A 12,092-nucleotide genomic window follows, 5' to 3' on the forward strand; every position below is an offset into this window, starting at 1 on the left:
TTTGTCTGAAATCTGAAAAACAAAAGTTTAGTAAATCAGTGAGGTAGGATTTTTAGTAAAAACTGTTTTTATTGTATTACTTAAGACTACGATTTTATGCGATTTTATACAAATATGATGAAATATGAAATGGAGGTAGAGTCAGATGGCTAATACTTCTCGGTGGTGCGCTTGTAGTTCACCCCCGAATGCCGAATTTATTATATCTTTAGGGTTTTTTGTTGTGACACTTTTCATCGGAGAGGGTGGGCAGGATCTTTTTTATGCTAGGCTGTTGGATAAACATAATTATTACCGACTCATTCCGAGTTTATTCAAAGGTATTACTCACAGAACAGTTGGTGATCTCGGGGTATCAGATGCTTTCGACTCTATCTTTACTTGACAGACTTTGTGTTGTTCTTGGGCTCTTCGTGGAGTAGATACTCCTTGGCCATGGTGTAGGCCAGTCCGGCGGTCAAACATCCGACTACGGTTCCCTGGGCGGCCACTCGCAACTGCATCAAAAAGACGCTGGTGCTCATGGATCCACGGTTGCGGTATTTGTAGGCTCCAACCAGACCGGCGGCCACGAATCCGGCAATGCCCACTAGCATAAAAGGAGATTCTTTGACCTTTTTGGACAATTTATTGGCCTGGGCGACATCTTCGTCGGTTTCGAACAGAGAATTGGAACTCATTGTGCCTTGTATTTGGATACAGCTTTCCTAACTTTTGCTGCTGATAGTTGGCTCACTTGCTGCTAACTGAATACCGAATGAGAGAGATCGCTGCCTTTTATACCCACATGGTCCGAGGTGATCAGTGAGAGCGATTGAGACAGTAACGCGTGCGGTCTTATCGACATTGTGTATACTCATTGGAACATCCATACATACGTAAGTATGTACAAATGTACATATGTATATATGGTATACCTGATCGGGCAAGGCCTCCGTGTTTTGTACGCCTCTATTTTTGTGTGTTGCTATGTAGCGAGCCTCGTGATATTTTGGACTTTGTCATGAAATTCTAGAAGTTTGTATTCATAAAAGTACAGTTCTACCTTATTTTTCTGACCTAATATATCCCCCTGGACACAAGTAAGAAAGGATTATCGGTTCATTTCCGGAACTGTCCCCCCAACAGCTGATTTAACAGCTGATCACTTTCCAAAGAGCACTAAACCTTTTAATAATAGCGAGAGAGCGGCAAACACTGTTGTGGTATTTGTGAGTGCCTGTAAAAAACGCACACTACGATAGATTGCAACGCTCTCATTTCACGTACACAAAACGAGCCTCCAATTGGGAGAGAAGAGCGAGTAAATTTATGAGACTGTGTGGGTGGGTCTGTCGAAAATTTGCACACAGTTACAGATTTTCTCTCAGTGGGTCACACGGATGGCTCAAATGGGTTTGGGAACTAGCATGGGTAGATCGCTAACTCAGAAGCAAAAAGACAGTCCCCAGAAAAGCAAAGCGACTTGGAATCAGATCAGCATTATTGTGTATAGTTGAAAATATTTAATATAGGGCAGTGATGTGCAATGTACCAGAAATGGGAAGGTCGTTTGAGGGAGTATTTCCTACATATTTCATCATCATTTTCTTCCTGAGTATTTTACAATTCTTAAAAGTACAGTCTAAGCATATGTTAAAATGCTGTGCGCTTATTACAACGCAAAAATATTTAACTTATTATAAACATGATGTGGTAATTTTCCACAGTTCTCTAGATTTGTTTGTCAATAACAATGTAGGTTTTGTCGTCGAGCGGGAAAGAACATTGAGTTGCTGTGAGGGAGAGCGAGATGGAGAGTACACGCGCAACAAGTTTGAAGAGAGAGAGAGAGAGAGAGAAGGGAAAACCAAAAGAGTGGAAGGCCAAGAGCGAACCGGGTTGGATCAGCGATATCGCTCCCAGATTTCAACACAATCGAATTTCAAGTGCCGCCTTCTGTAATCGAAATCGGTCGGAAGTTGGGCTATAAATTCCGATGGCATCGCTGCATTTCAGTTCAAGTTTCCACCTCACATTAGGCATTACAAAAATCAGGCAACTATGCCCACGTTTATGAACGAAGTCTGTGTTCTCATCGATTCCTATGGCGGACGAGATGTCCTGATGGAGGCGTTGTGCCAGAGTGCCAAGTTGGTGGCAGGATACCATGCCAAGCGGAACCCAGAACTGTCCCGCCGATGTGCCACCGTCAGCTCGAAGATTTCGGGGGCCAAGGCCACTCTGCGCCTGATCGACGATCTTCCCGTGTTCCAGTACACTCTGGAGTACGGATTGGGCGACTGTGAGCCGGATCGCATTACGGCCTTACTGGTGGTGATGTCCAACGCAGTGGACCTGCTCTTCTACCCCATCGAAATCATCTGCTGGCTGGCTGAGCACAAGGTTCTGGATGTGAGAAGTAGAGACTATTGGAGCTATGCAAACTCCATGTTCTGTGTGGTCTCCGTGTACCTGAGCCTCGCAAGGACACTAAGGACCTTTTCGCTGAATCGGAACACGCCGAACCGGCAGGATGTGGCTTCCTTTGCTCGCATATCCCTCGATCTGGTCCACGCCATCAGCACTCTGCCCAGCGGTTACCTATGGGGTGGAAAGATGTCAACATTCCAAATTGGAGCTATTGGAACCCTCTCAGCGGGCCTGGGAATCTACGAGATCTTGGTCAGGAGAAGACTGGCCAAGTAGAACTCTACCATTGTACTCGAATTTGTTGAATTAAATTTACTGATAGTCGTTATCGTACGTTTTGGTACGCTGATATGGATGGAGAATTTCTACACCGCCCTATATAGTTTTAGATTCTAAGATCTTAAGTAGTTAAAAGTATGCAAATAAAAACACATTTAATGTTATCCGACATTGTCTTAATATTTTGTTGTGTAAAATAATAATTATTTACAAAATTGAGTGCCTAAAAAATTTGTCAAAGGGGCTACAGGGGAAGTTACAGTCTTGGCCATCAGTTTCAAAAATCGTTGCATACTATGTTGCGACTGACTGTGGAGACATTTAATAGGGCTAATTAAAATCGTTCCTGTGAGGCTACATATTTTTCGGACTAATATTAAATGATAAATTCAGATGCAATTTATCGAAAAATCATTTAGCTATAATTATAAATAGGAGAATTATAAGAATCAGCAATTCGATAGATGGCGCTCGAACGTTAGGTTACGGTTAGGTTCGGTCTATCGATATTATAGCCTATAGATCAGACCCGGTTCGCTCTGTGCATTCTACTCTCTGGTTTCTCTCTCTACTTCTCCTTTCTCTCCCTCCCACTCGATCAACAACGTAGGTCATTTGCACAAGGCGTCTCCTCTCACTCTTTCCCGCACCAATACGATCTTGCATCCCGCTTAACTACATATTTGAATTTGTTGTTCAAAAACATCCGAGAAAACGATAAGCGACGAGGAATGGAAAATTACCACAAATGTGTATAGAATAACAAAATGGTTTTACGTTTAGGATTTCACATTGTAAAAGCATTGAACTGTACTCGTAACACTCAAAAACTACATTGAAATTCATCAAAGAACTATGTACATTTTCCTTCAAACGACCTCCTTACACACTTCACATAGTATTTTTCACATCACGAATATGTATCCATTATTATGATGTAATTTTCCATTATGCTGATCTAATTCCAAGTTGGGTTCCTTTCCTGTATACTGTCTTTTGGCTTCTGAGCTAGCGACCTGCCTATGCGACTACCCAAACCCACTTCACCCATTCGTGAAACCCACTGAGAGAATATCTGCACTAGTGTGCGAGTTTCCGTTGGACCCACGCACACAGTCTCATAAATTACCTCGCTCTTTTCTCCCAATTGGAGGCTCGTTTTGTGTACGTGAACGGGAGAGCACGGCGATCCATCGTAGTGTGCGTTTTCCACGGCCACTTACAAATACCAATTCACTGTTCATCGCTCTCTCGATCTCACTGTCCCGCTATCGGTGAACTCGAACTTTCGCTTGTGTTGGTGTTTCGCCACTGAACACCACCACTATTGCATATTCAAATGCTCTCTGACGCTCTGTTTATGTTTGGAGCCGGTAAATCCATCAGCTGGAGCGGATCAGCTGTTTGGGGGCCGATCCTGATGGAATTTGCATTATTTGGACAATTAGAACTGGTTAAAAAGAAGAAACACGAACAAGCCAAACTGTACTTTTGTACAAGTTACTTCTAGAAGCATTTCGTCACAAAGTCCAAAGTTGGGTGAGGCCATAATCAGGTTTGTAGAGGCCCCAGTCCAGTCTCAAACAAATATGGAAACCTTGCACGAGGTCCCCCCATTCCGCCTTCCATCCCCCTCCTCCTTCCCTCTGCTTTGAATTGTTTATTAATCTATACACTACACCACATACTATATATGAACATGCGCGATAAGGCAGCGCCCGTTCTCTGTCTCTATCGCTCCCACAGGTGGAACCGATCCAGCTGGGTATAAAAGGCAGCGGTCTCTCGCAGTCAGTATTCAGTAAGCAACAAGTGAGCGAGCCAGCAACAGCTACCAGCTGAGCAACTAAAGAGTTTTATCCAAGTGCTAAACTAGTAAAATCACATCAAGATGCGTTTGGGACAGACCGTACCTAACTTCCAGGCCGACACCACCAAGGGACCCATCAGCTTCCACGAGTGGCAGGGCAACTCGTAAGTGCCATCAGACCAGCTTCCCCAGTTTCCCAATGCTCATCCAGTTCTCCCTCCGATCCCCGGTCCTCAGGTGGGTGGTGCTCTTCTCCCACCCCGCCGACTTCACCCCCGTCTGCACCACCGAACTGGGCAGAATTGCGGTGCACCAGCCCGAGTTCGCCAAGCGGAACACCAAGTGCCTAGCGCACTCCGTGGACGCACTCAACTCGCATGTGGACTGGGTGAACGACATCAAGAGCTACTGCCTGGACATTCCCGGGGACTTCCCCTACCCGATCATCGCCGACCCCACTCGGGACCTGGCCGTCAGCCTGGGCATGCTCGATGAGGAGCAGAAGAAGGACCCCGAGGTGGGCAAGACCATCCGCGCCCTGTTCATTATCAGCCCGGACCACAAGGTGCGCCTCTCCATGTTCTACCCCATGTCTACTGGCCGCAACGTCGAGTGAGTTTCTCTTCCAGGAGGTTTTCAGATGGTTTCCTGACTAACGATTCTCCAATTTCGCAGTGAGATCCTGAGGACCATTGACTCTCTGCAGCTGACTGATCGCCTCAAGGTGGTGGCCACTCCAGCCAACTGGACTGTAAGTACTATCCCCGATGGAATTCAATTGAATCCCCACTAATCGTGCTTCTTCAATAGCCTGGCACCAAGGTCATGATCCTGCCCACTGTCACCGATGAGGAGGCCCACAAACTGTTCCCCAAGGGATTCGACAAGGTCTCCATGCCATCTGGAGTGAACTACGTGCGCACCACCGAGAACTACTAGAGCGCTGAAGATATTAATTAACTTGAATTCCCGATTCCGCTTTGTGCCATAAATTAGTTCATAACAATTTGTATTAAAGATTTTTTTTACAAAATATCCAAATCCATTTTGTCACTGTTAATTAACAGGTTCAAAACACAAACCAACGTCACGGCTTTCGGATATTCGTGTCTATAATAGGGGTTTTTTAGTGGTTGCAATTGTATATGCGCAAAAAGAACTAGTTAGTTTAAATGTAATTCTAAATATCATCATCTTCATACAGAATAATCTGTAATACATTATTCACTAAAGTATCCAATTCATATATTGATGACCAGCTCAAGGAAGGATATGTTTAGTACTGTTGGTAATTAGCTTGTCAAGTTCAACTTTTGAAACTATTTTATATCAAACAAAAACATGGTAGTAAACTATGTAGCGCTTGCTCGAAAAAAAGATACTTTTGTAGCTCCATCGGTCGTTCGGAAAGTGAGTACTGCGTTGCCACTAGAGCTAGGATGAGAGTGGGAGGTATAGATGAGATAGCGTGGGAGAGCAACAGGGGCAAGTGTCATCTATCTCCGCTTTCACCCTGACTTCGATCTGGGGTTACCGCCACCTTGGCGGCGTGGGGTTAGGTCTTTCTGTCTTTGGCAACTGCAGAATACAGTCCAAATTTCACCAGTGGCAAGAAATTCGTAAAGTACACGCGAGTGCTAGGATACAGTGCCAGCGAAAAAATATTCAATTTTAATTGGCAGCCAGCCGCAACTAAAAGGGCAACCGCTTGGGTTTGATGGCAACCAAGAAGAGAGAGAGAGGGCGAATTTAGCTAAGAAGACCCAGTGTTTAAGTTTAACGCCAGCGTTTCATCAAAGAGCAGCAGCAGCGCCCAAGGAAGGGCGTAAATGATTGCCTTATTTTTCGTCAGAGATAAGTTTTGCCCTTTATAACCCATGCCCCGATCCAAAGAGAATTGCACCCAGTGAATCTAGTGCAGAGTTTAGGCGACGAACTACCATCGAGCGATCATTTGAGGCGAAAGAAGAACCCAGGTTCAACCGAACCTAGTCGCCAGGTTCGCCGTACGCTAAAGGCTTACACAACGTCGCCGACACGATCTGCGGTTAAAAGTTATTTTCGGGAGTTTAAAAAGATATTCATTTCGGCCGAAAAAACTCGTCGTTCCGGTCAAATCCCGATCTAGGAGTCGTCCGGGAGCAGCCCACGTAAAGGCGGAGAGATTAGTTTTAAGTGTCGGTTTAAGGTTGTGTAACAATTTTTAGTTCGTCGAAAGAAAAAAAAAAATTATTTGGTTCTGTGTTAGTGTCGTTTGGGGATTTACTTCGATTTGAACCCCAATTCAAGTGCTGCGACTCAAAGGATGCTCCCAAAAGTCTCATATTCTCCTGGCCTATAAATCCTATTTCTTTTCTGTGTTGGTGTTCTTTTATTCATCCCTATTTAGCCTTCATCGTTACGACTAAAGCGCTTTCGTCGGAGGATGGAAAAAGTATGGTGAGTGTCTAAAAACATTTATTTATTTATTTATTTAGTCGAAATAAAATAAATCGTAATTAAATTGAATGAGGAAAAAATAAATTTAATAAATATTAAATACAAATTTTCCTAGTCGAACGATAAAAGTCCCCATGCTTCAACTAACCATTTTTATAGCTACAACAAGTTTTTTAAATCTTAATATGCACTTACAATTATTTATCATATTTTAACCTGTTTATATATTTATTGCCCATATTTATTTATTTATTTATTACATAATTCTTATTGTTAATTGTATTAAATGTTAGATATAAGTGCAAAACTCTAATATAAGTAGAGACCTACATATGTATTTGCATAATTCTTAATATTGTCTATGTGACTTGTGCACTAAATTATAAGGAAATCCTTGTAGCACTAGGAAATAAGTAAGAAATAAATTAAATTAAAAAATAAATAATTACATAACTGCTGCTCAAAACTTTCTATCAGTCAGGGGGTGGGATAATATTAGTAAGTGTTAACGTTTAGTCTTTTTCCCAAGATTGCCCCAGCTACTAGAAAAACATATGTTGGTTTTCACTCGGAGGAAAACGGAATAAAAGTTTAAAGAATTCACTCAGAAAAAAAATCGCCTAACCGGCAATTGCGGAAGACATATGCCCAGCATAAACAAAAGAATACCCTAAAAAAAAAAAAATCGACTGAAATCGCCCTTGGTTTTAGAAAATCGCCTATGAATTTGCTTTACTGGCGATTTTGTCTATATTAAAGAATGTAGGTTTTTAAAATCAAAACAACTACGAGTGAAAATGAAATCAAAAAAAAATAGACTGCAATTTAGAAATTTTTTGCTAGAAAGTAAAAAAATATTTCTTAGAATTTAGAAAAAAAAATATAAATACGTTTTTTTTTAAATATAGACAAATATTTTTTAATTCAGAAAATACAAAAATCTATTTTCGGTCTTCGGAATTATACCCGGTTGTTTCTGTGACGCCACGGCTATTATGTTTTTTTTTTCGTTCTTGTTTGTCACATTATTTAAAATTCCTTTAATTGAGCACATGGGTGGTTTCAATTTGGAACTGTAGTAATAACTGAAATGAGTATACAAATTACAAATTATAAATATAAAAACCCAATAACTTACTATTTTGAGAAAAACATCTTGGTCGCCGCACGCGGGAATCGAACCGCTAATCCCATTAAATTCACGATGGGCCCAAAGTGCATGTTTGTGACGAAATTACCCCTCTCTCCCCTACTAATCATATCCTTCCTTGAGCTGGTCATCAATATATGAATTGGATACTTTAGTGAATAATGTATTACAGATTATTCTGTATGAAGATGATGATATTTAGAATTACATTTAAACTAACTAGTTCTTTTTGCGCATATACAATTGCAACCACTAAAAAACCCCTATTATAGACACGAATATCCGAAAGCCGTGACGTTGGTTTGTGTTTTGAACCTGTTAATTAACAGTGACAAAATGGATTTGGATATTTTGTAAAAAAAATCTTTAATACAAATTGTTATGAACTAATTTATGGCACAAAGCGGAATCGGGAATTCAAGTTAATTAATATCTTCAGCGCTCTAGTAGTTCTCGGTGGTGCGCACGTAGTTCACTCCAGATGGCATGGAGACCTTGTCGAATCCCTTGGGGAACAGTTTGTGGGCCTCCTCATCGGTGACAGTGGGCAGGATCATGACCTTGGTGCCAGGCTATTGAAGAAGCACGATTAGTGGGGATTCAATTGAATTCCATCGGGGATAGTACTTACAGTCCAGTTGGCTGGAGTGGCCACCACCTTGAGGCGATCAGTCAGCTGCAGAGAGTCAATGGTCCTCAGGATCTCACTGCGAAATTGGAGAATCGTTAGTCAGGAAACCATCTGAAAACCTCCTGGAAGAGAAACTCACTCGACGTTGCGGCCAGTAGACATGGGGTAGAACATGGAGAGGCGCACCTTGTGGTCCGGGCTGATAATGAACAGGGCGCGGATGGTCTTGCCCACCTCGGGGTCCTTCTTCTGCTCCTCATCGAGCATGCCCAGGCTGACGGCCAGGTCCCGAGTGGGGTCGGCGATGATCGGGTAGGGGAAGTCCCCGGGAATGTCCAGGCAGTAGCTCTTGATGTCGTTCACCCAGTCCACATGCGAGTTGAGTGCGTCCACGGAGTGCGCCAGGCACTTGGTGTTCCGCTTGGCGAACTCGGGCTGGTGCACCGCAATTCTGCCCAGTTCGGTGGTGCAGACGGGGGTGAAGTCGGCGGGGTGGGAGAAGAGCACCACCCACCTGAGGACCGGGGATCGGAGGGAGAACTGGATGAGCATTGGGAAACTGGGGAAGCTGGTCTGATGGCACTTACGAGTTGCCCTGCCACTCGTGGAAGCTGATGGGTCCCTTGGTGGTGTCGGCCTGGAAGTTAGGTACGGTCTGTCCCAAACGCATCTTGATGTGATTTTACTAGTTTAGCACTTGGATAAAACTCTTTAGTTGCTCAGCTGGTAGCTGTTGCTGGCTCGCTCACTTGTTGCTTACTGAATACTGACTGCGAGAGACCGCTGCCTTTTATACCCAGCTGGATCGGTTCCACCTGTGGGAGCGATAGAGACAGAGAACGGGCGCTGCCTTATCGCGCATGTTCATATATAGTATATGGTGTAGTGTATAGATTAATAAACAATTCAAAGCAGAGGGATGGAGGAGGGGGATGGAAGGCGGAATGGGGGGACCTCGTGCAAGGAAACCTTGTTTTGTTTGAGACTTGACTGGGGCCTCTACAAACCTGATTATGGCCTCACCCAACTTTGGACTTTGTGGCGAAATGCTTCTAGAAGTAACTTGTAGAAAAGTACAGTTTGGCTTGTTCGTCTTTCTTCTTTTTAACCAGTTCTAATTGTCCAAATAATGCAAATTCCATCAGGATCGGCCCCCAAACAGCTGATCCGCTCCAGCTGATGGATTTACCGGCTCCAAACATAAACAGAGCGTCAGAGAGCATTTGAATATGCAATAGTGGTGGTGTTCAGTGGCGAAACACCAACACAAGCGAAGGTTCGAGTTCACCGATGGCGGGACAGTGAGATCGAGAGAGCGATGAATAGTGAATTGGTATTTGTAGGTGCCCGTGGAAAAGCACACTACGATGGATCGCCGTGCTCTCACGTACACAAAACGAGCCTCCAATTGGGAGAGAAGAGCGAGGTAATTTATGAGACTGTGTGCGTGGGTCCAACGGAAACTCGCACACTAGTGCAGATATTCTCTCAGTGGGTTACACGAATGGGTGAAGTGGGTTTGGGTAGTCGCACAGGCAGGTCGCTAGCTCAGAAGCCAAAAGACAGTATACAGGACAGGAACCCAACTTGGAATCCATAATGGAAAAGATCAGATCCTAATAGAGGATTAAAATATGCAATATGCAACGTATGAAAAGGTTAAAAGAGGTGTCCAGTTATTATTGTTGCTTACAATGGCAGTTTGTCTAAAGTACAGGCTTTTCTGTCATTTGAAAAATCTTGGTTAGTTTTAAGGTGAAATTTGAGGCGCAAAATCGTTTGGTTATATTATACACATTCTGTGGTTATTTTCCATTTGCGGTTGGTTATCATTTCCAAGGTTGTTTGTTGTTTACAAAACGCAATATCTGGTCAACAGGGAGCGGACGCAAGATTATATTGGTGCGGGGGAGAAAGAGAGAAAGAGTAAGATTAGAAGAGAAAGAGGCAAACTGTGGAGAAAAAGAAAAAAGAAACAGCAGAAATAATAGAGCGAACCGGGTTTCGCAAATGTGCGATAGACTTTCAGAAGAACAAAATGATATCGAGCATTCAAAATGTGGCGCCCTTTTAAAACAGCTTACATAATATAACTTTCATGCTTGAACTATAAAAATGATTGGTTTATTACTATTACATTACACAGGAACACAAAACTGAACTTTGTGAAATTTCCACGAACCATTTCTAGTTTTCCAAGATAATTGGGTGCTCCTGAATAATATATAGCGTTTATTATTTTCGCTGAAATCTACTCTCAATACATCACGGCATTCCTCAAAAATAGTCCCCATTGTCAACCATTGCCAGTTTCTTTGGAATTCGACGCCAAAGTTGAAAATCCAAAAATTTTCAAGTTTTCTCTGATGAAAAAAGAAATCTGAGAATTAAATCTTAAATGGAACTAATTTTAACTATTCTTTGAATCTATTGTTCATTGTGTGCTTTAATTTCGGTTTAAAGCGTTTCCATGAGGACATTTTATTGGATTTATTAATTGAATAAAACCGCTTTTTTGATGTTATTATCTGCTCCTAAATGCTGTCAAATCTTAAATAAGTATTAAAGATTGGCTTGCATCTCCGTTTGAATCCACGTGATTACGTGATTATGGACAGACCCTTACTCAAATCTCGAAAAAAAAACTTTATGTAAACATTTTTCTATGTAAAACTGTTTTTATAAAACACTTTCATTTTGTGAAAACTGATTAGCTTAATACTATGTTAATTAAAGTTTTCGCTATTTTGATTAAAAAAATTTTTTTAACCGCTAAGAGAGTCGGTAACTGAATTTTTAAACCAGTGTGCCTGCCAACAGAATTTGGAATGGAACATCTGAATATAGCGCCATCTGGAGTTACATTTATTTTTAAAATGGTTAACAAAGTATTGATTATTACAGTTGTATTTTTAATTACAGCTACAAAAAAATTTGAATAAAAAGTGGAACCCTCTAAACCCTCTAAACCCTAGTTGGCACCACTATTTCATTATCTTTAGATTCAATTTTCCGAATTGTTTGTAAAAACATAAAGAAATGATATACTAGTGTTTAACGATTAAACTTTACTTTACTTTTTGGTATATGGGCACTTCCAAAAAAAAGTCCACCAAGCCAAAAACCTTGAAACTTGAATTAAACATATTTCCACATGATTTTGCCCCTATATTAGTTTCTAATTAGTTGGATACTGAGCTTAACTACAAATTTGGAGTATAGTTTGATTATTTTTATGACAAACCCGACCAATATACGCAAAAATCAGTTTTTGGCTATTTTTTTGTTATTTTTTGGACTTGTCTTCTGTTGTTAATTTATCCTATAGGAATGCTAATATGTGACATTTTTCTGTACTGAATGCTTCATTC

General features: G+C 41.8%; 4 protein-coding genes across 4 annotated transcripts; 2 read left to right on the top strand and 2 right to left on the bottom strand.

Annotated features, from left to right (window-relative positions):
* Positions 1 to 44: 44 nt before the first annotated feature.
* Positions 45 to 1,200, bottom strand: LOC108063472 (HIG1 domain family member 1A, mitochondrial). Its single transcript, XM_017150585.3, has 2 exons — positions 332 to 1,200; positions 45 to 271 (listed from the first exon to the last, which is right to left on the bottom strand). The coding sequence occupies exon 1, from the start codon at positions 678 to 680 to the stop codon at positions 378 to 380; it is 303 nt and encodes a 100-aa protein (XP_017006074.1). The 5' UTR covers positions 681 to 1,200; the 3' UTR covers positions 45 to 271; positions 332 to 377.
* A 196-nt stretch (positions 1,201 to 1,396) lies between these two features.
* Positions 1,397 to 2,855, top strand: LOC108063471 (peroxisomal membrane protein 11C). Its single transcript, XM_017150584.3, has one exon. The coding sequence runs from the start codon at positions 2,044 to 2,046 to the stop codon at positions 2,686 to 2,688; it is 645 nt and encodes a 214-aa protein (XP_017006073.1). The 5' UTR covers positions 1,397 to 2,043; the 3' UTR covers positions 2,689 to 2,855.
* A 1,625-nt stretch (positions 2,856 to 4,480) lies between these two features.
* On the top strand, positions 4,481 to 5,534 carry LOC123002502 (peroxiredoxin-6). Its single transcript, XM_044392760.2, has 4 exons — positions 4,481 to 4,665; positions 4,739 to 5,113; positions 5,177 to 5,252; positions 5,312 to 5,534. Exons 1-4 carry the CDS (start codon positions 4,583 to 4,585, stop codon positions 5,438 to 5,440), a joined length of 663 nt encoding a protein of 220 aa, XP_044248695.1. The 5' UTR covers positions 4,481 to 4,582; the 3' UTR covers positions 5,441 to 5,534.
* Positions 5,535 to 8,439: 2,905 nt separating this feature from the next.
* On the bottom strand, positions 8,440 to 9,490 carry LOC108063450 (peroxiredoxin-6). Its single transcript, XM_017150555.3, has 4 exons — positions 9,309 to 9,490; positions 8,861 to 9,235; positions 8,722 to 8,797; positions 8,440 to 8,662 (listed from the first exon to the last, which is right to left on the bottom strand). Exons 1-4 carry the CDS (start codon positions 9,389 to 9,391, stop codon positions 8,534 to 8,536), a joined length of 663 nt encoding a protein of 220 aa, XP_017006044.1. The 5' UTR covers positions 9,392 to 9,490; the 3' UTR covers positions 8,440 to 8,533.
* Between the last annotated feature and the right edge of the window lie 2,602 nt (positions 9,491 to 12,092).

Source organism: Drosophila takahashii, chromosome 2R (assembly GCF_030179915.1).
Source record: "Drosophila takahashii strain IR98-3 E-12201 chromosome 2R, DtakHiC1v2, whole genome shotgun sequence".
NCBI classification, from domain to species: domain Eukaryota; kingdom Metazoa; phylum Arthropoda; class Insecta; order Diptera; family Drosophilidae; genus Drosophila; species Drosophila takahashii.

Bases quoted from the DNA above. Each gene is read 5' to 3' on its own strand.
- LOC108063472 (XM_017150585.3), bottom strand. From the start codon at position 680: ATGAGTTCCAATTCTCTGTTCGAAACCGACGAAGATGTCGCCCAGGCC.
- LOC108063471 (XM_017150584.3), top strand. From the start codon at position 2,044: ATGCCCACGTTTATGAACGAAGTCTGTGTTCTCATCGATTCCTATGGC.
- LOC123002502 (XM_044392760.2), top strand. From the start codon at position 4,583: ATGCGTTTGGGACAGACCGTACCTAACTTCCAGGCCGACACCACCAAG. The intron at 5,114-5,176 runs GTGAGTTTCTCT...CCAATTTCGCAG, and splicing joins TCTACTGGCCGCAACGTCGA to TGAGATCCTGAGGACCATTG. The intron at 5,253-5,311 runs GTAAGTACTATC...CTTCTTCAATAG, and splicing joins CCACTCCAGCCAACTGGACT to CCTGGCACCAAGGTCATGAT.
- LOC108063450 (XM_017150555.3), bottom strand. From the start codon at position 9,391: ATGCGTTTGGGACAGACCGTACCTAACTTCCAGGCCGACACCACCAAG. The intron at 9,236-9,308 runs GTAAGTGCCATC...CCCGGTCCTCAG, and splicing joins CACGAGTGGCAGGGCAACTC to GTGGGTGGTGCTCTTCTCCC. The intron at 8,663-8,721 runs GTAAGTACTATC...CTTCTTCAATAG, and splicing joins CCACTCCAGCCAACTGGACT to CCTGGCACCAAGGTCATGAT.